The following is a 24,247-nucleotide window of genomic DNA, read 5'->3' on the forward strand; positions in this document are numbered from 1 at the left end:
CACTATCAGAAAAAAAATCAGTAATTGAGAGCGCTCTGAAGGAAAACAGAGGCAGTTTCCCACCTTAACTCTGAGGTTCTGTATTTTAATTTTTTATAATGTGTTTTATACTTTAAGCAGTCCTCTATGATGTGCATTTTGTCTGTTTTCGGATAATGCCGCAGAAAACGTTGTATGTCCTTAGATACTTGTTTGGTAAAATTCCATGACATTTCTAGGAGACTTGTTGGATCAAAGGGTATGTACGTTCTGCTGATGGGTGCTGCCAAATTTCATTCCAGAAACATACTACTTTAGTTTATAATCTCACCAATAGTGCATGAAAATGCTCTTTTCTCTACATTCTTGTCATCACAAGGACATTTCTGGTCTTTCAATTTGTTGGCTTTAAATAGGCAAAAACCACAATCAAGTTTGAATGTTTATCACCTGCAGTACATGAAAAAAGTCTTCTGTCATAATGTACTGGTAGACATTATTTTTAATGTGGGGAATAAAAACGTAAAAATAAACAGTTCATACAATAACAACATTTATTGACTGCATAGTACCAGCCACTATGCTAGAAACTTTTCATAATTACCCTTTACCCTGATAACAACCATGACAAATGGTAATACTACATTTTACAAAGAGGGTATTTGATATTCGATATGTTAAGCAACCTGCCTACTGGTGGTACATAGGTTAATACGTTGCAGAGCTGTAATTTGAACTCACTCCTGCCTCTCCACTTAACTATGCTCTTTCTCCAGGGACTTTTCCCTCATCTTCTTGAAATGCCTTTCTTGAAGGACACTGATGACTTGTTAATTACCAAATTTGGTGGACTGTTTTTTGAGTCTATGTCTGACTAGACCTGTATCATTCTGTACTGTTTCAGAAACTATACCCTCAGTTTTTCTTTTACTCCTCGGACAAAATTTCTTGTTCTTTTTCTCACCTTTTAAATGAACACATTTTCCTGGATTCAGTCCCGTGCCCTTTTCAATATATTTCTCTTGGAGATCTTACTGTATCTCATGACTTCAGTTTCTTTTAATATATGGTGAGCTTTCAGATAGCTTCCTGTAGCCCTGACCTCCCTTTGAACACCTAATTTCTGTTTTTAGTTATCACCTTAGGTAGTCTCCGTATGTTACTCATATTCACAATTCATTTTTCTCTCATAGATGCTATATCTTCTCATCTTATATCAAGATTATTAAGGGGCACCTGGGTATCTCAGTTGGTGAAGTGTCCAGCTCTTGGTTTTGGCTTAGGGTCATGACATTGAGCCCTGTGTCAGGCTCCATGCGGAGGGTAGAGCCTGCTTAAGATTCTTTCTCCCTCTGCCCCTCCACAACACGCTCATGTGCTCACTTGCGCGCACACTCTCTCTCTCAAAGGATGATTGAAGAACCATTTTCCCTGTTACTCAGTGTGGGAAACTTGAGTTTTTTGGCTTGTTTTTGTTTCCCTGTTACATATCTAATTATGGTGTGACTAAATCCTAATGATTTGACCTCTGAAATGTCCTCCATGTAAATTTTGCCACACTTCACAATGCCTTGTTCTAGTCTAGACGTCTGTGCTAGATTAGAAGTTCATTTTTTAACCTATAGTCTCTGCCTCTTGCAGTTTATCCTGCATTGTTAGACATGTGTTATGGATAGATTAAAGAGATCACAAAACTAACTATACACTGACATAAATACCTGAAAATTTGTTTTTACTACTTTGGGGCTTTTTTACCTCCTAGTTCCTAATATAGAGTATACTTATCAGCAAATGTCACAAACTAATGACCTCTTGGAAACTTATTTGAAGTGGTATCAAGATTTTGGCATGCTTTTGGCCTTAAAATATCCTGTACAGTTGGAACAAGCTGACAAAGTAATCAGAAAAGTGATTCATATACTTTAAAAATGTGTGAGTAAAATGTGCTTAGGAAGTATTTGGTAACTTTCAGTAGATTTTCTAGTATATTCCTTGATAACATGAACCCTGTATTTCTCTTCCTGTGTCATGTGTCTCTGTCCACTCTTTTCTGTGGCACGGAGCTGTTTTATATTGTAGCAGAATGGTCCCTGGCATTGTAAATGTAGAGCTTTTTCCTCTTTCCTTCCTCGAGGCTAAATTAATCATCAATAGTTCTGAAAGATAAAATAATTGTATTAAAGATATTGTGATAGAGAAGCAAATAATCTTAGGGCTGGAAATACTTAACATGGACATTTAGTCTAAACATTATAGAAAGGCGGGATCCCTGGGTGGCGCAGCGGTTTGGCGCCTGCCTTTGGCCCAGGGCGCGATCCTGGAGACCCAGGATCGAATCCCACATCGGGCTCCCGGTGCATGGAGCCTGCTTCTCCCTCTGCCTGTGTCTCTGCCTCTCTCTCTCTCTCTCTGTAACTATCATAAATAAATAAAAAAAAAAATAAATAAACATTATAGAAAGGCAACTGTAATCCAGTATACCTAAGGGAGAATTGGTATATCAACATAAGTAACTCTTGAATTTTTACATGTATCACCATGGGTATATTTGATTTTTAGTAATAGCAAAGTAATACTAAACTTATCCTTTGAATCTAAGAATATATATCTTCTTTATAAATGGTAAAACATAATTGCAGAATTTAGCAATCAGTTGGTGAAAGTCCCTTGAAAACAGGATGTCATTTATTTTCTTTCTTTCTTTCTTTCTTTCTCTTTCTTTCTTTCTTTCTTTCTTTCTTTCTTTCTTTCTTTCTTTCTTTCTTTCTTTTCTTTTCTTTTCTTTTCTTTTCTCTTCTTTTCTTTTCTTTTCTTTTCTTTCTCCTTTCCTTTCCTTTCCTTTCCTTTCCTTTCCTTTCCTTTCCTTTTTCCTTTTTCCTTTTTCTTTCCCTTCTTCCCTTCTTTCCTTCTTTCCTTCTTTCCTTCTTCTTTCCTATTTTTATTTATTCATTTGAGGGAGAGCATGAGCCATGGTGTGGGAGAGGGGAGAATAGAGAGGCAGAGGGAAAAGCAGATTCTCCAGTGAACAGGAAGCCTGACCCTACTAGTTGCAGTGCTAGATCCCAGGACCCCAAGATCATACCCGAGCCAAAGGCAGATGCTTAACCAAGGGAGCCACCAGGTACTCCCAGGATGTAATTTTATTTTTATTTTTTAAAAAATATTTTATTTATTCATTAGAGACACAGAAAGAGAGGCAGAGACATGGGCAGAGGGAGAAGCAGGCTCCCGGCGAGGAGCCCGATGCGGCATTCAATCCCAGGACCCCCAGGATCACACCCTGAGCCAAGGGCATATGCTCAACCACTGAGCCACCCAGATGCCTTCAGGATGTCATTTTCAAACAAAATACTTTTAGGAGTGTTTGGAAGAAGTAAACACATTGAGAGAATTTATGTTTGTGTATTATGGTGGTGAAGCTATGTAAAATGAAAGAAGTTTGTGTGTGAATCTTTTATAGATTTTGTTTGCTCTAAATTGCTTCTCATTAAGATATAAACTACTCCTCCAGAGAAAATGTCACTATAGTATTAAAAAATATGGTAGTATTCCTTTTTTAAGGCTTACAAGAAGGTCTTAGACTTTTCGGTGGCTCATAGGAGGCATTAAATACAAAGTATTTTCAACGAAGTACAGACTTAAAAGAAAAAAATGAAACAGTATACTTAATGCCTGTTGGTACAAAATAATGCCAGGTAACAAACTATGCTACTGTATTTATTCACAGGCTCATAATTCCAGTTCTGCCACTTAATATGTTAACTTGAGAAAAAATTTTTTTTTCTGAGCCTCAGTTTACTCAGTTAATGATGCTAATAGCTACCTCAAAGGTTCTTGTGAAGGTTAAAATAAATCCATTATGCATGTGAAGCACTTAGTACAGTGTTGGGACATTGTATATGTTTTATAAGTAGAAGCTATTAAAAAGAGTGTGGTTTAAAGGAAAATGATGCAGTGGTAGCAAGATGATTAGGGAGTCTCCCAGTTGTTCCCTGGTGGCCTGCATGGCATATAACGTGCTGCTGTTACTCTTCAGAGCAGAACCTTTGAAAAGCTTTTGTAAAGTAATTGGATTTGTGTTAATGACTAATGCAGCCAATTTTTGTAAAGTATTTTATTGTAAGTGTAAAGTGCACAAAATTTAAATTTACAGCTTTGTAATTGCAATGTGCACTAACCCTTGTAACCACTAGTCAAGGTTGTTGACTATTTGGATGTTCTGTTTTGTAAAGTTTCTTTTGTCTAGATTTGCTTGACAGTCTTATTTGTGGTTTCTAAAGCGTATGCTCTCTATGTCTTCTTCCATTCTGTAGCTTTCTTTTTCACTTTCTTAGAGCTGATGTAGGTGAATACATGGACTGTATTTAATTTAATACATGGTCTTACATTAATATATAGTTGACCCTTGAATGACCTGGGTTTGAACTGCATGGATCCACTTACATGGATTTTTTGTAATGAACATGGTACAGCACTGTAAATATATGGTTTTGATTTATCATTTTTTAAAAAGATTTTATTTTTAAGTAATCTCTACACCCAACATGGGGCTTGAACTTACAACTCTGAGATCAAGAGTTGCATGCTCTACTGACTGAGCCAGTGAAGTGCCCCATCTTCCTTATGATTTTCTTACTAATATTTTTTCTCTAGCTTACTTTATTGTGAGAATATGGTATGTGAGAATACAGTATATGTATTCATTATATATAAAAATACAAAAATATATTTATTAACTTTTTATGTTATTGTGAAGACTTCTGGTCCACAGTAGACTGTTGTTGAGTTTTGGGGGAATCAGAATATACATGAAGTTTTGACTGCATGGGGGTCGGTGCCCCCAACTCCTCTGAGTTGTTTAAGGGTCAGCGGTTTTATTTTTCAAATTCCTTTAGATTAACTCCATTTGTGTCCTATTTAAGAAATCTTCTATGGTCACCAAGGTGTTTGTTTTCCTGTGTTTTCTCTTAAAAGCTTTATTGTTTTACCTTCCACATTTGGTTAGATCTGCCATCTATCTGAAATTGACTTTTACATATAGTATGAAGTAGGGATTAAGATACATTTCACTCTTTGGAGATATCCCTTAACCGAGCACCATTTATTATTCCACTGCACAACAGTAACTACTTTATCATAAACCAGGAGTGGGTTTATATGTGTGGGTCTGTTTTGGGCTCTCTTCTTCTGTCCTTTCATTATTTTGTCTATTCTTGAACCAGTATCACAGTGTCATTATCATAACTGATAGTGTAAGTCCCCCTGCTTGTTCTTCAAAGGATTGTTTCTGGTCCTTTGTGTTTCTTGATGAATTTTAGAATGTCTCAATAATGCAAAAAATAATTTCTGAAGTATATTTTCCCTAGATATGCTTTGGGAGTTATTTTCTTTCTTTAAAGATATTCTATTTTGGCTTCCATTATTTCTATAGAAAATTGTCTATTTTGTTGAAGATGTATTGCCCCCACCCCCACCCCCACCCTGGGCTGCATTTAAGGCTTTTTCCTTTGGTTTAAGCTGTTGACTTTCAGGTGTCTGTGTGTGTGTGTGTGTGTGTGTGTGTGTTAAAATCAGGAATTTGTTAATTTAAAAGTAAATTTTAGTTTTCTGGTGAAATTTTCTTGAATATTTTTACTGCTATTTTAAAGTCCCTGTTATAATTTCACTGGCTAGGTAACTCTGAGGCTGCTTTTATTGATTTTTTTTTTCTTCTTTCTTTACGTTTGATTGTATTTCCTGTTAGGCTGCTAACTTTGCTTGCTTGTTTTTTTAGTACTTAACCTTAGGTACGAAAAATTCTTGAGCTGTGCTGTTCAACATGGTAGCCCTAATTACTCACGGCTATTTAGGTTTAAATTAAAGTTAAATAAACTTAAAAATTCATTTCTTCAGTCACATTAGCCATGTCTCAACAGCTCTGTAGCTGTATGTGACCAGTATAGATAGAGAACAGTCCTGTCATTGCAGAATGTTCTGTTAGACAGTGCTATGTTAGTGACTCTGGATGATAAAAATCTTCCTCCAGAGATAGTTCTTTTTTATTCTGGAAACCAGGTAGAGTAGGTATAGCTCATGTTTTTCCAAGTAAGGTTTGTCTATTTCAGTTTCCCCTTGCTCCTAGGATATAGCCCTTTATGGTTTCATTTGGATAACCTGGAGTAAAAAAAAAAAAGAAAAACCTGGAGTATTCACCAAGGCCCCTCTTCCTTAGAAGGTTCTGAATTCCAGTTTTGTTTTTCCAACCCAGTGGAATAGCTGTAGACTAAATTATTTAGGTCACCTTTTTCGGCACCCCCCACCCACCCCCGCCCAGTCTGTCAGTTGGTGACTATCTGAAGGAAATGTAAGGTCAACTTTACTAAGTTTTCTCTATGTTCTGGGATTTTGTTCCCTCAAGTCCTAGCTGTCTTGTCTGCTCTCTGATGACTTCACACATTTTTTTTTTCTTTTTTAAAGTAATAGACTTTATTTCTTAGAGCTGTTTTAGGTTCATGGCAAAACTGAGCAGAAAGTACCAAATTCCCTATCCCTCCTGCTTCCGCATACATACAACCTCTCCCATTATGACACCCCCATGCCCCTTGGCCACATCAGTAAATCTGTTACAATTGATGAACCTACACTGATGCATAACTATTACCCAAAAGGCACTCTACACAACTATTTTGTGCGTCTGTGTTTTAGCCAGTTTTAGTAGCTGTTCTCACAGGGGTATTAAATCTGCTAACAGATAAGTAGTACCCTTCCATTTTCTTTTAATAGGTAGAATATAACTCAGTATTTGAAAACTTCTTAATGATTTCTGGCAATTCCTTGGAATGGTTATTTGTTGGGATCAATGGTCTGGTACAAAAGTATGCAGGGTTAGGTATGTAAGGAAAATGTATATGTGTGGGTGTTTTACATTTTCCTGTTCCCTTAAATTCTGTTGCTCCAAGTACAGACATTGCTTAATGTAGTTGGCCATTTTGTAGGTTATCAAATATCTGAGAATTTAAAATATATATTAAAATGGAATGTATTTGGGGAATCATTGTGTCTAATTGAATATTTTGTGTTCATTGTACTTCTTTAAGGGGTGACTTCTGTTTATAAAATACTCTGCTAGGGGCTGTATGAAGTATAAAACCAACCGAGAGGCAGCTCCTGATATTAAGGACCTTATGTTCTTCTTAATAGAGAAGACCCATTAACAGGACTGCTTGTAGAAGGCACATTTTATTTCACATATTTATAGGTTAAATCCACGTTTCTGTGTTTTGGCATCACCATTTATTGACCCTGTGACCTTGGGAAAATCAGTCAAGCAGTCAACTTCAGGTGCTTTTGGGGGAAAGGGATATTGTGTTCCAAATTCTTGGTTTTTCTGTCACAGTAATATGGAAAGGCAAGTATCTCCCTTATTTGCATATGAATGAGTTGAGGTGGCAGTAACTTGCCTAAGGCCTAGAGTTTTTTAAGTAACTACCAGAGCTGGGATTTGAATTGTTTGTTTCTCTGAGGTCTGTAGTTGTTTGACTACATCAGCACAGAACAACCTATTCCAAAGAGTATTGATAAATATTCCTTGAGAAAACGGATGATAGTAATGTTTTCTAATATATACTTTAAAAAATGAAGTGTAAGATAGCATTCCTCTTGTGGTATTCCAGCTGAAAACAGCGTGAACCTTGTGAGGAAACACTAAATAAACACAAATTGAGGGACATTGTAGAAGATAACTGGCCTGTTTGCAAAAATCACAGATCAGGAAAACCACATAAATGAGCTATTTCATATTGCAAATAAATGGAACTAAAGAGACCAGGGTCTGGGATTTATTTATTTATTTTTTAAATTTTGTTTGATATAAAGGAGGGCATTATTGGTAGTTGGCAAAATCTGAATAATAGTACTGTATCAATATTAATTTTCTAATTTTTACAAATATACTGTAGCTAAGTAAGAAACTGTCCTTGTTTTTAGGAAGTACACACTAAAGTATTTAGGGGTAAAGGGATACAGTGTTTGCAACCTAACTCTTAAATGATTCAGAAAAATTTTATTTGTATGTATATGTAAAAGAGAGGATACGAATGTGGCAAAATGTTTGGGGAATCTGGTTGAATTCTTTGCATTATTTTGCAACTTTTCTGAGTCTAAAAGTATGTCAACATACAAGGAAAAGAAGTATGAAAAAATGGTAATATTCAGTAGTCCTCCCCTTATCCACAGTTTTGCTTTTTGCGGTTTCCGTGGTTCTGACAGGAAATGATCCTCCTTCTGACTTACTGTCACAGGATCAGCACATCACAATGCCTGCATCATTCACCTCACTTCATCTCATCCCATAGGCATTTTATCATTTTACATTATCACAAGAAGAAGGGTGAGTATGGTACAGTAAGATATTTAGAGAGAGACTACATTGACAACTTTTATTGTGTATTATTATAATTCTATTTTTTGTTATTGTTAATCTTTTGTGTCCGATTTATAAATTAAGCTTTATCATATGTGTAGGAAAAAACATATGTATATATACCTGAGGGTTATAGAATATAACCCTCATGGGTAAGGGGGGACTACTTTTTTGCCTAGCTGTTCAAAGATTATTGGCCTTTAAGAAATGGTATGCACCAGGAGCACCTGGGTGGCTCAGTCAGGTAAGCATCCGACTCTTGATTTTGGCTCAGGTCATAATCTCAAGATTGTGAGATCTAACCCCAAGTGGGACTCTGTGCTCAGTGGGGAGTTTGCTTGAGATTCCCTCCCTCTCCTGCTGCCCTATCCCCTGCTCACACACCTACCCCTGTCATACATCACCTCCCCCTCCCCTGTGAGCACTATTTCTCTCAAAAATAAATCTTTAAAAAAGAAAGAAATGGTATGTTTCAGAGTGCCACTGGATTGTATAAGATCATCTGATGAATCAGTGCCTAGCCCTCTACTTATTAATGCATAGGTTTATGGGCATATGATTAAGTAATGCATTTGCAATAGTTCATAAAAAAAAAGATGATTTATCTATGGTGGCATTGAGCTTGGACTCTCACTCAGACTGCATAGGTTTGTTTACGAGACCTACCACCCACGGAGACCTTGAAAAGTTGCTTCTCTGCTTCAGTTTCCTCATCTCTAAATTGGGGTAATAAAATACCTACCCCAGAGTGTTTTGTTAGGATCTAATGAGATGATGAACCTAAAACTTTAGTATTGAATCTGATCCCCTAATTAGAGTCCAATAAACATTTTTTGTCATTTTCAGTAATTATTAAGTTACAAAATTGAATCATTTATTGCAATTAAATATTTTTTGTCTGATTTAGTTTAAATATACCTTATAGACTATGAGCTTCTGTTGGCACCTACTGATGATTCATTATAAATATGTCTTATAGTTAAATTTAGGAAATCTGGGACTGTTTTGTACTTCCTTTTTTCTTTCTTTTTTTAAGATTTTATTTATTTTTTCATGAGAGACACATAGAGGCAGAGACACAGGCAGAGGGAGAAGCAGGCTCCATGCAGGAAGCCTGATATGGGACTCGATCCCAGGACCCCAGGATTGCGCCCTGGGCCGAAGGCAGGCGCTATACCCCTGAGCCACCCAGGGATCCCTTACTTCCTTCCTAATCACCTGTAGAATAAAGATAATAGCATTTATCTTTTTACTTCATAGAATAAAATATTTGAACAGGTTGTAAAATACAAATGCAATACAAATGTAAGATATTAATAGTCCAATTTGTATATATGATAGTTACACATTGATTTTTTATATCCAATAGCATATAACCAAACATCTAAAGAACAGACATATTCAAACTCAGTTGTTAATGTTTTCCCTTTATTTTTACAGATATTTTTACAGATATTATTTTTATTTTATTTTTTACAGATATTTTTTCATTCCCATCCCAATTTAGCTCCTTTGCTTCTCTCTCTTGATATATGTTAATAACAATTTTCTCTTCCATTTCATGAGAATTTTTGGTGGTCTTGGAACTGTTCTTGTTAGGCAAAAGATGAAAGATACAGTGTTGTTTATAAATGGAATATGTTTCTGAACCCTATCTTTACAAAATATCAGCATTGAGCAGTCATAGATCTGTAAATTATTGATGTATCCATCTTTTTGGACACTGGGCTCTAAGTTCACTTGGCATATTGGTCTTGAATATTAAATCTTTGCTGTCTAGTGTCTTCTACCAGGTTTTGAAATTATTTATTATTACTGCTGTTCTTTGTACTTCGTGCTTTGATCTGGATCATTGTCCTGCATACTTAAAAGATTAAGTGGCCTTGCAATAAGGATATTTTTAATTGTGATATTTTTAGGCCACGACTTAAGCTACATTTGAATGAGTGTCTATTCTAAGAGTGTGTACTTTGATTACACTTCAACGTGTTATTGAATAGCTTGCTGTTAACAGTCATTAAAAAAGTCTTTGTGATCATCTAGTATTCTGTAGTATTACCGCCTACAGCAACAAATTTCTTATTAAAAACATTTATAACTTAAAAAATATTTCTAAAAGTGGTTGATTGTCTCTGGAAATTTGCCTTTCTCAGAGCATTGAAATTTTGTTGGTTTTAAAAAAAACACTGTACTGCAGGATATTGAAAAGAGTGTTGATCAAGCTGGAAGTTAACTCACTAGTATATTTTAAAAGTCATCTCTGTTAAAGTTCCAGTTGTAGAAATGTTCTTTGATATTTTCTTTTTTTTTTTTTTTTGTTCTTTGATATTTTCATAAATTTTAGTAGTAGTATGATTTGGAAGGATCCTCAGGTCTTCCAGTGTAAGTTCTCCTGTTGTGCTTACAAGAACCCCCTTCATGTTCTTCCTTACAGACATGAAAGGGGCTCTGAGATGCACCTCCAGTGTTCTTTCTTTCCAGAAGCAGTGTATTCCTACCTGAGAAACTCTCACAGAAGACTGTTCCTTACACTGAAAGGAAATGGTTCACCTTCATACCGATTTTGTGGTCTAAGTTGATGGTAATAATATTAGAAGTGTGAAATTCCTATTAAGTCCAGGTGACTGACCATATTTAAGGTTGCTTGTTTTATTTTATTTTTTAAAGATTTTATTTATTCATGAGAGACACACACAGAGAGAGAGGCAGAGGGAGAAGCTGGCTCCATGCAGGGAGCCTGACATGGGACTCAATCCTGGGGCCCCAGGATCAGGCCCTGGGCTGAAGGCCGCCCCCCCCCCCCACCCCGGGGCTGCCCATTTTGCTTGTTTTAGAAACAAACATTGTGAGGGCGCCTAGTTGGCTCAGTTGGGTTGAGCCTTGACACTTGATTTCAGTTCCCAATATGATCTCAAGATGGTCAGATCTGTCCCCACCTCAGGCTCTGTGCTTGAGATTCTCTCTCTCTCTCTCACCCTCCTTCCCCTGCTCATGAGCTCTTTCTGTCTTTCAAATAAATAAATAAATGAAATCTTAAAAAAACGTCGTGGAGAAGGTATACTTTTCCCTCCTTGCCAGGTTGATTCCTCAGAGTTAATTGCCGATAAAACTTGAGTGTATATCCTTTGTTAGATTGATTGTCTTTGTACGAACGCACACTTACTGGTGCTTGCATTTTATAACCACTTTAGGTCTTTGCTGTCTTTTGCTAGGTACAGAACTTTGATAGTAAAAATTTATTGAGTGTGTGATGTTGAATTGGCACTTACGAGTAGATAGATTGTCAGATCCACTGTTGAGCTCATTTCCTAATTGTTTCTGTAAAAGGACATTACAGTCATCTTTGGGAACACAGTATTTGCCAAAATAAGTCTTATTTTAACTAAGATGTATCTAGCAGATGACTGTATATTTAATGTGAAAGATTATTTATGGTTAAGATGAGTAAATGCTTAAAGATTAGGAAAAGGAGTAAAAAATGTCAGCTGAGTTCTTTTACATAAGTATTTGTATTTCACATTTCCCGGTTAGGCTTAAAATCAAAGGTAATATGTTTAAAGAGAAAAGAAGAATACTTTTAATGATAAATAGAACATCCAGGTGGGAGAACTTCAGTAAAACAAAATTGTGATAGCGTCAGTAATCCTAGACATTGTTTCTGATAAAGTATAGTAGCTAAAAGTGTGGATTCTGAAGTCATAAAACATGGCTTTGAATCCCACCTGTACCTTTCTTCACTGGCTGTGTGACCCTTAGGCAAATTATTTATCCTAGCGGCAAATTACTTATCCCAGTGTTTGTATCTTTATCTATTAAAAGGATTATCAGGGCTACCAAGTAGGTTAATACTTAGAAAGCACTTAGAGCATTGCCTGGTTCATAGTGTTATGTAACTATTTGATGTTTTTTGCTGTTATTATATATTTCCTAAGGATTTATACAAAATAAAAAGTTGATTTAAGAAATGGCAGCAAAATCTTTTTAAAAAAATTGTTCTGGAGGGCAGTCCTGGTGGCGCAGCGGCTTAGTGCCGCCTTCAGCCCGGGGTGTGATCCTGGAGACCCGAGATCGAGTCCCGCGTCGGGCTCCCTGCATGGAGCCTGCTTCTCTCTCTGCCTGTGTCTCTGCCTCTCTTTCGCTCTCTCTGAATAAATAAATAAATATTAAAAAAAATTGTCCTGGAAACCTAAAGACCAGTTCATCAAAAAAGGCACATAATAGATGTTTTCTCATGGTATGCAACTATTAGAAAACATAGATCAGTTAGTAAGTTAGTATTTTTCTATTTTGTGGGAAATTAAACTGGAGCACAACTTTAATTGAATTGCTAAAATGTCTTTGGTGTTAATTTCTGGGTTTTCTGTTGGACTTTCTCTGTTTCTTTCTGTCATAAGATTTTATAATTTGAGTTATATGCTATAGAGAAGGCTTTTGGAATCAGGCATTATGAAATCTTTAGTTCCATAACTTTCTGGGTAATGGGGCAGTGTATCAGTTATCTGTTGTTGTGTGGCAACTCCAAACTTAGTTGCTTCAAAAACAATGATTTATTATTTCTCATGATTCTGTGGGCTGGCTGTACTCAACTGAGGGCTTCTTCTGTTTTACGTGGAACATTTTGTTTACCAGCATTTTTTATCTTGGAGCAGAAGAACAATGTAGAAATCTGTTTTTTTTTTTTAGAACACTTGTTTAAATGAGATAATGCATTAAAAGTTATTTCCACAATGTCTAGCCCATTTTTAAAGCTCAGTAAATTGTGTTTGTTTGTTTTTTATAGTCAGAACATTTCAGCTGTCCCTAATGTAAAGTGGCTGATACATAAAAGTCTCTTAGTTGATACCTCTTTGGCTTTCGTATTTGATGAAACAAAAATATTCTTAGCATTTTAAAATTAATGAATGTTTGCTAACAGCTCCCTTTCATTGATCAGTTCATTGAACAAATAAATGATTGAGTGCCTGTGTGCTAGGCAGTTTTCTCCTTGCTGGAAATATAGCATTAAGAGAATTAAGTTCCTATACTTGGGGCACTTGGCTGGCTGAATCAGTAGATCATGCAACTCTTGATCTCAGATGACTTCAACCCTATACTAAATATATAGTGTCAGTTGGTGTGTGTATGTATGTGTGTATGTATGTATTTATATCTATGTCTATGTCAATTGGTGGCGAGGAGAATTAAGTTTGTGTCAGCAGGGGCTTGCCCTTCTATTTAATGTGGTCAGAGAACCCTTCTAATAAGATGATCTTTGAGCAGAAACGCAAAGAGTAAAGAGGTTAAATCCACTATTTCCAGGCAGCCCCGGTGGTACAGTGGTTTAGCGCCGCCTGCAGCCTGGGGTGTGATCCTGGAGACCCGGTATCGAGTCCTGTGTTGGGCTCCCTGCGTGGAGCCTGCTTCTCCCTCTGCCTGTGTCTCTGCCTCTCTCTCTCTGTGCCTCTATGAATGAATGAATGAATGAATGAATGAATGAATAAATAAATAAGTAAATAAATAAATAAATAAATAAAATCTTTTAAAAAAATCCTGCTATTCCTTCTGCCTGGAGTCTTCTCCTAGAGGAGCACAAAAGTTTTGAGGCAGGAACTGTGGTTAGAAAGAGGAGGCTAGTGTGGGTGGATCAGAGCAAGCAAGTTAGGATAGTGATAGGAAATAGTAGATATAGTTAAGGGTTGAATCATGTATGATCTTGTGGGCCATTGTAAGGAATTGACTTTGAGATGGGAAGCTTTTGGGGGATTTTGAGGAGAACAGTGATGTGTCTACCTTGTTGCTTTTAATGGACCACTCTGTCTACTAAGCTGAGACTAGGTGGTAGAGGACAGGGGCAGAAGCAAGAAGAACAATTAGGAAGCTTTTGTAATTATCCAAATGAGAGATGATGGTTGTTTGGAGTAGGGTGGTAGCAGTAAAGGAGCAAAATGGCCAGATTCTGGATCTGTTTTCAGGATGGAGTCAGTGGGATCTGACTGTAAATGTGAGAAGTGAGACAGAGAGAAGAATCAAATTTGATTTGCCCATATTATGAGCCTGAAAAACTCTGAGTTGTCATTTCCTGAGATGGAGGAGTGGATTAGGGGAAATTAGGAGTTCTCTTTGAATGTGTTTAATTTGCAATATCTAATAGACATTCAAGAAGGGATGTTGAGTTCTCAGTTGGATACTTAAGTCTATGTAAGGTAAGCAGAGAGGCCTGGATTGGAGACATACATTTGAGAGTGTTAAATAGCAACTCTATTTCTTAAAACTTTGATTGGATGAGATCACCTAAGGGAAGTGAATGTAGATAGAGAGGATGGATATCCAAGGACTGAACCTCCAGAATTTAAAGGTTGTGGAAATGAGATGGACTAGAAAGGAATCTGAGAAGGGAGTGCTAGTGAGGCAAAGGGGAGAGCAAAGAGTGGTGTTGTGGAAGACAAATGTAGACAGTGTTTAAAGCAGGAGAGCATAATCAGCCGTGTCAGATGCTGCAGGTCCAGTAAATGGAGGATATGGCAATGCAGTAGCTGATGGTGACCTTGAGAAGAGCTATTTTGGAATGGTGGGGTAATGAAAACCTGATTAGAGTAAATTCAATACAGGGGCAGAATTGGAGGCAGCTTTTCTAAACAATGTTTTCTTTTTTTATTTTTATTTATTTATGATAGTCACACAGAGAGAGAGAGAGAGAGAGAGGCAGAGACATAGGCAGAGGGAGAAGCAGGCTCCATGCACCGGGAGCCCGATGTGGGATTCGATCCCAGGTCTCCAGGATCGCGCCCTGGGCCAAAGGCAGGCGCCAAACCGCTGCGCCACCCAGGGATCCCTAAACAATGTTTTCAAGGGCTGGTAAAGGACGAGAAAAGAAAGGGGTGATGGCTGATGGAGAGTGTATAAACAAGATGGTTCTGGAGAGAGAGAGAGAGAGAGAGAGAGAGAGAGATATGAAGAGAGGGCTGGGCGGAAAGAGAGTAGGAAATTGGTGGAGTGATATACTTCAGTAAGTGAGCCTGGATGCCTTAGATAGAAGCACTGACAGATGCAAGTGGGCTAGTAGATGTGGTGATGAGAAGCTGGAAGTTTCTTTCAAATGCTGTCTATTTTTTTCAGTGAAGTAGGATGCAAGGACAACAGTCCAGAATGAGGATGGGGAGGAGGTGGTGGCTTGAGAAGAGAGGAGGTGTGAATTCGGACAGCGGGAGGATGAATAAATTAGGGGAATGTATATGATGCTTTACACTTTACACACATTCTTTTATAGGTAAAAGTGTAAGATTAGTCCTTTAGGTAATCTTTGGGGAATATAGGGTTGGTAGACACCATCTTTTATTTTTTTATTATTTTTATTTTTTTTTAAAGATTTTTATTTATTTATTCATGAGAGACAGAGGGAGAGGCAGGCTCCACGCAGGGAACCCGACATGGGACTCGATCCCAGGACTCCAGGTTCACGCCCTGGGCTGAAGGCAGACGTTAAACCTCTGAGCCACACAGGGATCCCCGACCCCGTCTTTTAAAAAATGAAAATATGAAGACTCAGGTAAATTACTTGCTGTTGGAGGGAGAGCTAAGTGCCTACTCTTGAGTGTTAAAAATACTCTTTAGATGATTTGCATTGTTTGAAATCAGTGCCTCCTTAACAGACTCCAAAATTTGTCTTCCCTGAGCTTTTGTGCATAGATTCGCAATTTCTTAGTACCAGCATAGCGTAAAGTACTCGTGAAACTTACCCGAAGGGAATTGCACCTGTGACCCACTCTCTTGTGTGATGGATTTCCAGTGTATGGGCAAGAGGTTCTTTTAGTGCCCTAGAGGTTTAGAAAAGGGGTAGCACAGGATTAACTCAAACATAAAGACTGCAGCATTGAACAAAGCTCTTTTCACTTTTGGGTTTCTACTCTGTTCAAAGGCATTTTCTTCCTGTATTGGTTAGGTCTGTCTAAGGGAGGACTTGCCTTTGGTGTATGGCCTCTCTGCTCTGACCTCCTTCCACACTGCAGTATATTCTTGCTTAGTAGCATAGTGAGCTGATACGACCATTCTTGGTTTACTTCTTATGTTTTCATCATCGCTTGAAAGAAGTGGAAAAAATTCAAACGTCCATCACTTAGTGGCTAAGTAAATATGGTGTAGAATACTATTCAGCAATAAAAGTAAGTGAAGTACTGACACATGCTACACAATCTTGAAAACATTCCAGTAAAAGAAGCCAATCACAAAAGATTACTTTGTATGATTCCATTCATATGAAATGTCTAGAATAGGCACATGTAAAGAGTCTGAAAGTAGATTTGTGGTGGCCTAGGGTTGGAGAAGTTTGGGAAGAATAGGGTATATGCTAAATATATATAAGGTTTAACCATTTCTTGGGGTATTGAAGATGTTCTAAAATTGATTGTGGTGATGGTTGCACAATTCTGTGAATATACTAAGAACCATTGAGTCATACCATGGCTTAATAAAACTGTTATTTTAAAAAAATGCCTTCTGCATCTTCTACCTCTGAAAAGACTGCTGTCATTTAGTATTTTTATCTTTATTGAGTTTACCATTTATTTACCTTTTCCAAGTTTGTACTGTATTTCTCTAGTATTTTTTTTTATGTCAAAAGCAGAGAGAAGCATGTAGATAAATCCTTGTATAGAAGTATCCTCAAGAGAAGCCTGGATGACTGTACCTCTCAGTGATGTTATCTATCAGAACCATTAGCTTCTGGCCCTTAGCTTGGCATTTCAGAAATTATTTGATTAGTGTTCTAGATTTTACCAGACCTGGGTGGCTCAGCCGCCACCAGACTCACCAGACGCTGAAGTATGTCAGCATTATGCTAATTAAGTTTAATGAGAAGTGAAACTGTTAGGCAGACTAGATATTCACATTAGCCTAACCCATTATATTCTCTGTATGTCAAAGAAAATTCCTCTCTGTAAATTAGGAGTATGGTCAACATTTTCTTGATGGTCATGAAATGTGATCATCATGAGTTTGTAGTTTGTTCATTTATTTAAAAAGTATTTTTATTTATTTATTCATGAGGGACGCAGAGAGAGAGAGAGAGGGGCAGGCAGAGGGAGAAGCAGGCTCCCTGTAGGAAGCCCGATGCGGGACTTGATCCCGGGACTCCGGGATCACGACCTGAGCCAAACTGAGCCACCCAGGTGCCCAAGTTTGTAGTTTAACGGCATTTGCAGTGATGACCCAAGGCTTCTGTCTCTTTTATAAGAATGTAATTGTTAGGGCACCTGGGTGGCTCAGTTGGTTGAATGTCTGACTCTTGATTTTGGCTCAGGTCTTGATCATAGGGTTGTGAGATTGAACCTCATATCCAACTCCCCACCCAGTGGGGAGTCTGCTCACGATTCTATTTCTCTTTCTCTCTCCCTCTGCTCCCCTCCCTCTCTGGGGGAGGGGGGAGAATGTAATTGTTCCTAGACCTAGACATACTGAATTCCTGAACTGAGATACCCTTTTTCCTAACAGGGCTGGGTTTCTTCTGCCAGTAATTGAATTTTCAGCTTACAAAGTAAGTAAAGATGAGGTAAAGCAAATAAAATGTTCCATTTATAGTCATCTTCTTTTCTGAATGACAGTATTCCACTATGTTCTTATTTGAAGCATGTATTGCCAACATTCTCTTCTACTCTGGCAAAAGCCCTCAGAGTTCAATTTGCATAGTCAAATTTTTTTTTGTTTGTTTTCAGCTTACCCACTTTACCCTATATTTTACATTAGTGTTTTAAGGTTTCAGAAAAGTAGAAATGATTTATTCTTAATGAATATTGAAAAATTTCATTAAAAGCCTGTGACAAAAAATAATAAACATAGCATTTTAGATATAGATTGCCTTTGTTACCATAGGACCTAAATTTTTTAGTTGGTGGGTTTAACACTTCTAATGGTGAGTTTTTATTTAGAGAGTGGTAACTAAGAGGTTTTATTATACTCTCCATTCAGTAGACATGTTTACTGTGTGCCTTGCCTGGTCTCCAAAAGTACATTACAAAAGTACAAAAGTACAAAATGTACAAAAGTACATTCCCTGTTACACACTGCCACATTATGGGTGCTGAGAAGGAAGTTAGGATAGATGAAAAAAGAAGTGGAACAATTTCTTTTAGGAGTAGGACAGAAGATTTTTTTTGTAAGAGTGGTCCATAGATTAGAATCCCTGTTATCATTTTTATCTGAAAGTATGCTTAGCCCAGAGAAAGAATTTGAGAGCCAATTAAGATACAACCAGAAAACTAAGTTTTATTCATTACCGACAGATGGATATATTGTTCTTTCATGCCTAATTTAATTTTTAAAGTTTATTGTGAAACTGACTGGTAGAGCTCTGACATCTGGCAGTTTCATTTAGATTGTAAATGCTCTACAGTAGTGCTTCCCAACCTTTTATGTTGATCTGCATAGAAAATGTTAGTATCTTATGGCTTGCTAGGGTAGACTGGAGAGAGTTTGAGCACATTTAAATGGGACTTGGTGAGGAAATTTGAGTTTTTTTATTTTTATTTTTATTTATTTTTTTGTTGTGTCTTTTTTTAAAAAATGCTATATATGTATTTGAAAATAAAATACAAAAGTTTTGGGGAGGATGGTTGTGGCACCCATGGAATTGTGTCACTAAGATTCCCCCTTAAGAGAAACTCCTGTGGGGAGTGCAGTTGAGTGAGTCTCCAGCTGTTGCACCTTCAGATAGGCCACCCAGCTGTTGTAGCCAGTGACCAAACACAGTAGGGATACTAGAGCTGAACAATTCTTGCTAAATGAGGAGCTCCTCCAGCAGATAATTTTTTGCTTAGGGACTCTGCATTGGGCTGGCCGAGACTTTCTCCTAACAGTTCTGTAGGGAGTTTCTCTCTATCCACCTCACCCTTTACCTCTCTTCTTTCTCAGTGTCAGATTGCTCAGTGTCTGGGGGCTGTCATCACCTGCTCCTCCCTCCCCTGCCTTCCGCCAAGAAATCTCTTGCACATCTATCTGCTTTTCAGGAGACCCTAGCTGATGCAATGATACACAATTGATTTGCGTAAAACTTGCAGTTAAAATTCTTTCAAAAAAAAATCTTTCATATTTTAAAATGAGAAAGTTGAGTTTGCTTCCTTGAGTATGAGTTTTTTATCTCAAGTTTGGTGCTTGAGGTGGCTTTATGCAATTCCTGGTGAAGATTTTGAAAAGATATCTCCACATTCTTGTCACCATCAATTAGAAATTTGGCTCATTCATTAAATGGTAGCAAATTGTAGAAGGAATTCATTGCTCTTAGTCTAATTGACAGAAACTCCTTTCTTATTGTTAATCAGGTATCAATTTCAGTCTAAGTAGTAGAGCCTAGGCACTATCATTCTGTTACTTTTCTTGCATTGCCAGATGTGATGTTGAAGTTTCCAGTAGCCAATTTCAAATCACATTACTTTTTCATAGTAAATATTTCAAAATAATCATAAAACTCTTACATAGTTATAGCTCTGTTAGTCTTAATAATTCTTCAGATTTCAAATTCGTACATGAAGAAACATCACTAGTGAATCGCTTTCTACTTGATACTTTTAAAACTTTTTGCTTTGAATCTTTTCTGGTATGGGTTAGTACATATTCTTTATCAATTTTTGTGGACATTTCTCTTTCTTTCTGCCTAGATTTCTATTCCTCAAGGCTTAGCTCAGACCTATGTCTGATACTTGGTTTTGTGTGACCCAACTGTGTAGGAATGGTTTATTTAAGAAACGTTTACTGAGTGCATATTCTCTGCTAGGTTCTGTGTATAACATAGTGAACAAAAAAGGATAAGATCTTCTCTGTCTTCTTTTGTATGATATTGTGAATATAAGATTGATAACTTAGTGTAACTTGTTTTTTCCCCTTTCTACACAGTTCAGCTTTTGGTTATACTAATGTAATTCACATGTATACACTAACCTTACTAAGTATTTTGACAATAGAATGAAAGCCTTTTGTAACTATGTTCTAATAATCTTTTATGCCTTATAGTACGTACTTGTTTTTAACAAATGCTTGTGGAGTAAGAGTCTGTTGAATTTTAAGTATCAATTATGGCAGAGATGTCCAGGAGAGGAGTCAATGGACAGATCTCAAATCAATGGTAGAGAATACCTTATTTATTATCCCTTGAACTTACTCTGATCAGAAGAGCTGTAGGGAGAAGATGGAGCAATCTTCCCATTGGTCCAACTACTTTACTTTAGCCTGGGGCTTTGGTTCTCAGCTTTGGCCATATATTTAAATCACCCTTGAGCTTTACAAAAATACTGATTCCCAAGTCCCAACCCCTAGGTTTCTGAGTTAATTGGTATAGAATGTGGCCAGGACCAAGTGATTGTAATGTGCAGCCAAGATTGAGAATCACCTGCTTTAGGAAAATAATGAAAATCAGCAATCTCAGTTAAAGAAATTAGCAGAAGCCTTATTTTGTTTTACTGTATGTAATATGTATATGGAGAGGGCCTGGGAACAGTGCCATCCTGGTACTAATGAGGACTGTAGCTCGTTGAGAGAGTTCTGATTGGTCAAGTCTGAGAAAATGAGAGTATCAAAATAGATAATTATAGTAATGGTTTATAACTCATTGAATAAAATCGGGTTCTATTAATTTATACTCACATAGGCAAATAAATGAAGAAATTGAAAATTTGACAAGAAGCGACTGACACATATAGTCTCAAATTGTAATCCTGCAAAATATTTAATTACAGGGGGGAAAAGGAGGAACTTGATAATGGAAATATCTAGCAGACACCATGTTAAATAATCAAAGTGAATATTATCAGTACTGGAACAAATCAGAATTGTATACCACCTTAACAGCACATCATGAGAAAAAGCATCACTTATGTAATATTCTTCCCAAAGATTTATAACCCAGATCTAATTATGAGGAAACATTAGGCAGACCCACACTGAGAGACATTCTACAAAGACCTGGCCTGTAATAGCTTGTGCCAAGGTCCTAGAAATCAAGGAAAGACTTGAGGAACTATTTTAAAAGATACGCAACTAAATGTGATGCATGGTTCTGAATTGGATCCTTTTGCCATAAAACACATTCATTATTATTATAATTGGCCAAATTGGAGTCTGAGGCTTAGATGGTAGAGATGTATCAGTGTTCATTTCCTGATTTTGATGATTGTATGTGGTTATGTGGGGGAATGTCCTTGTTTGTAGGAAATACAAAGCTTACAGTTATTTGGCAAATTACTCTCTAGTGGTTCATGAAAAAACTCATTCATTATATTGATCTTACAACTTTTCTTAAATTTGAGACTGTTTAGGGTAACTCTGATTGTGTGACTTACTTTGGAATTACATAGCTATACGTGAAGCCTCTCAGAAGGTTAGTTTTCTCATGGAAAGTCATGTGAAGTAGCACATAATTTATCTGGGCATGATATTTTTCATGGAATACATTTTCCAAGTAATCAAAGCTCCTCAAGTGCATAAAATGCTTTTTAACTCTTTTGATACTCTGTATTTTTCTGCCTTTAAAGTGGAATACAGTGTAGTTGGTCTTGTCTCTTTCGATGACTAACAGCCCTGGTTTTGTGAATATTTATTACTGTGTTCTAAAGCAGTATCTAGGTCAAGATCCACTTTTGGGCTTTGGGGTTGTTTTGTTTTGCTCTTATCTCTCAATGTCTGGTTTTCTAGTTTTGTTGATGTCACAGTGCGTATATTTCATAGCTTGCCAGTTCTCTTTCTAGTGTATTATTTCTAATCTGTTGTAGTCTCAAAGACAAGATCTGTGCTTTTTCCTATTTTTAATGTTAATAAAATTCTCTATAAGGTTAAGTATAGAGGTTTTATCCTAGCGATGGTTGTACTCATCATGCTCTTGTAAGCTTAATTCAAGATTATGTCTAGGCTTTAAAGAATTCTGAAAAGTGAAAGTTACTATAAATAGAAAGAGGCTACTCTGTCATTTTGCTAACTTTTCTTAGAATGTCAGATGAAATAAGATAATTTTAAAGGAAAATCACTTTCTTTTTTTCTTTTTTAATTTCAGAGCTCCAGAGATTATATTGGGGTTGCCATTTTGTGAAGCCATAGACATGTGGTCATTGGGATGCGTGATTGCAGAATTATTCCTTGGATGGCCACTCTACCCAGGAGCCTTGGAGTATGACCAGGTATCAAAACTGTCATGATCTAGATAGACTGTAAAGAATCAGTAGAATGTAAAGAAAAATAATAGGAATATTATTAAAAATAGAAATGCATTTCTCCAGCTATATAATACTCATGAAAATCTTTTTAAAATAAAATGACACAACCTGAGATCTTAGGGAATTTAAATTCAAGATCTCAAAACTATTTGGTTTTTAAAAACTTTTATAAAAGTGAGGTTAGCTTTTATAAACAAAGTTACAATCCACAGGCCCCAAAACCGATTTTGCAAAAACATTTGGAATGATTTTTTTGTGTCATTTTTATGCTATAGACATTTAAAGGGCTGGTCTGTGTCCATTTAAATATTAAAGGTATGCTTGGGTGTCAAACTTTGATGGATGGATGAAATGTCAGCCACTCCCAAGGAATAAAAGGCATCATAACTATTGGTCTTAAATCAACAACCATTAATTATTGGGCTTCAGTACTTCAGTCAGTTGAACCCTCTTTAGTATTTTAAGCTGTTTTTGAATGACACTGAAAATCTAGTTTAACAGTATTTAAATGATTCTCAGTAGAATCCAGCAAATTATTTCATTAAACACTTTCTCTCTCTCTCTTTTTTTTAACGATTTTATTTATTCTAGAGAGAGAGAGAGAGAGAGAGAGAGAGAGAGAAAGGCAGAGACACAGGCAGAGGGAGAAGCAGGCTTCCTGCAGGGACCCTGATACAGGCCTCCATCCCAGGACTCCGGGATCATGTCCTGAGCTGAAGGCAGACATTCAACCACTGAGCCACCCAGCCATCCTCATTAAACACTTCTCATGATAGTTTTCAGTTCTGTTCATTAGCCTCCATTAGACAATGAATGTTGTTTGCTATTTTCTTGTGTTTTTGTTTTGTTTTTTAATACCAAGGTTCTTTTTTTCTTTTCAAGATGTATTTATTCATGAAAGACACAGAGAGGGGCAGAGAGATAGGGAGAGAGAAAAGCAGGCTCCCTGTGGGGAGCCTGATGCAAGACTCAATTACAGGACCCCAGGATCACGACCCAAGCTTAAGGCAAGCACTCAACCACTGAGCCACACAGGCATCCCAATAACAAGGTTCTTTTTTGAAAAAGGTTCATAGCATCATCCTTATTAGAGAGATATTTACTCATATTTTAGTGGAAAACATTAGTCAAAATTAACAATGCTTACATCAATTTTGTGCTTCTAGTAAATAAGTATCTTTATTGGAATGATATTCTATTTAACTTTTAATGAAAAAATACAAAATAGAACAATGCATGCATGACATGATTGTAACAATAAAATGTGCGTATTTCTGATTTTCAGGGCTTAACTTTTTATATCCAAAAGGGTATGGGGGGGCATCTGGGTGGCTCAGTTGGTTAAGTGACCAACTTGCCTCAGGTTATGATCTGAGGGTCCTGGGATGGAGGCCTGCATCAGGATCCACACTCGGTGGGGAGTCTCCTTCAGGATTCTCTATCCTCTGTACCCCCATCCCTCTGATGATAAATAAATCTTAAAAAAAAGATGAGAGGTTATGAATTTGGTGACTTACATGTTGCTGAGATGACTCTAAAAGTCATTTAATATTAGATTAGATGTCATTAACTTTAATCTCTTCTTCCAATGACTTTCTACCCATGAACCTCCTCTTTTAGGCTAGGCATCCTATAGTCTCTACCTTTTCCCCTCCATGTTCATTGCAGCATATCTCTTAGAAGGTAGTTTCTGTAACAT

The 24,247-nt window shown here is 36.9% G+C and overlaps 1 protein-coding gene across 6 annotated transcripts in view; it reads left to right on the forward strand.

Annotated features, from left to right (window-relative positions):
- Nucleotides 1-24,247, forward strand: part of HIPK3 (homeodomain interacting protein kinase 3) — a 92,453-nt gene that overhangs the window by 45,901 nt on the left and 22,305 nt on the right. For all 6 annotated transcript variants that reach the window (XM_072791070.1, XM_072791075.1, XM_072791071.1 and 3 more), the window contains exon 3: nt 22,389-22,512. In XM_072791070.1, coding sequence (XP_072647171.1) covers nt 22,389-22,512 — 124 coding nt within the window. The remainder of the gene's footprint in view (nt 1-22,388; nt 22,513-24,247) is intronic.

Source organism: Canis lupus, chromosome 21 (assembly GCF_048164855.1).
Source record: "Canis lupus baileyi chromosome 21, mCanLup2.hap1, whole genome shotgun sequence".
NCBI lineage: Eukaryota > Metazoa > Chordata > Mammalia > Carnivora > Canidae > Canis > Canis lupus.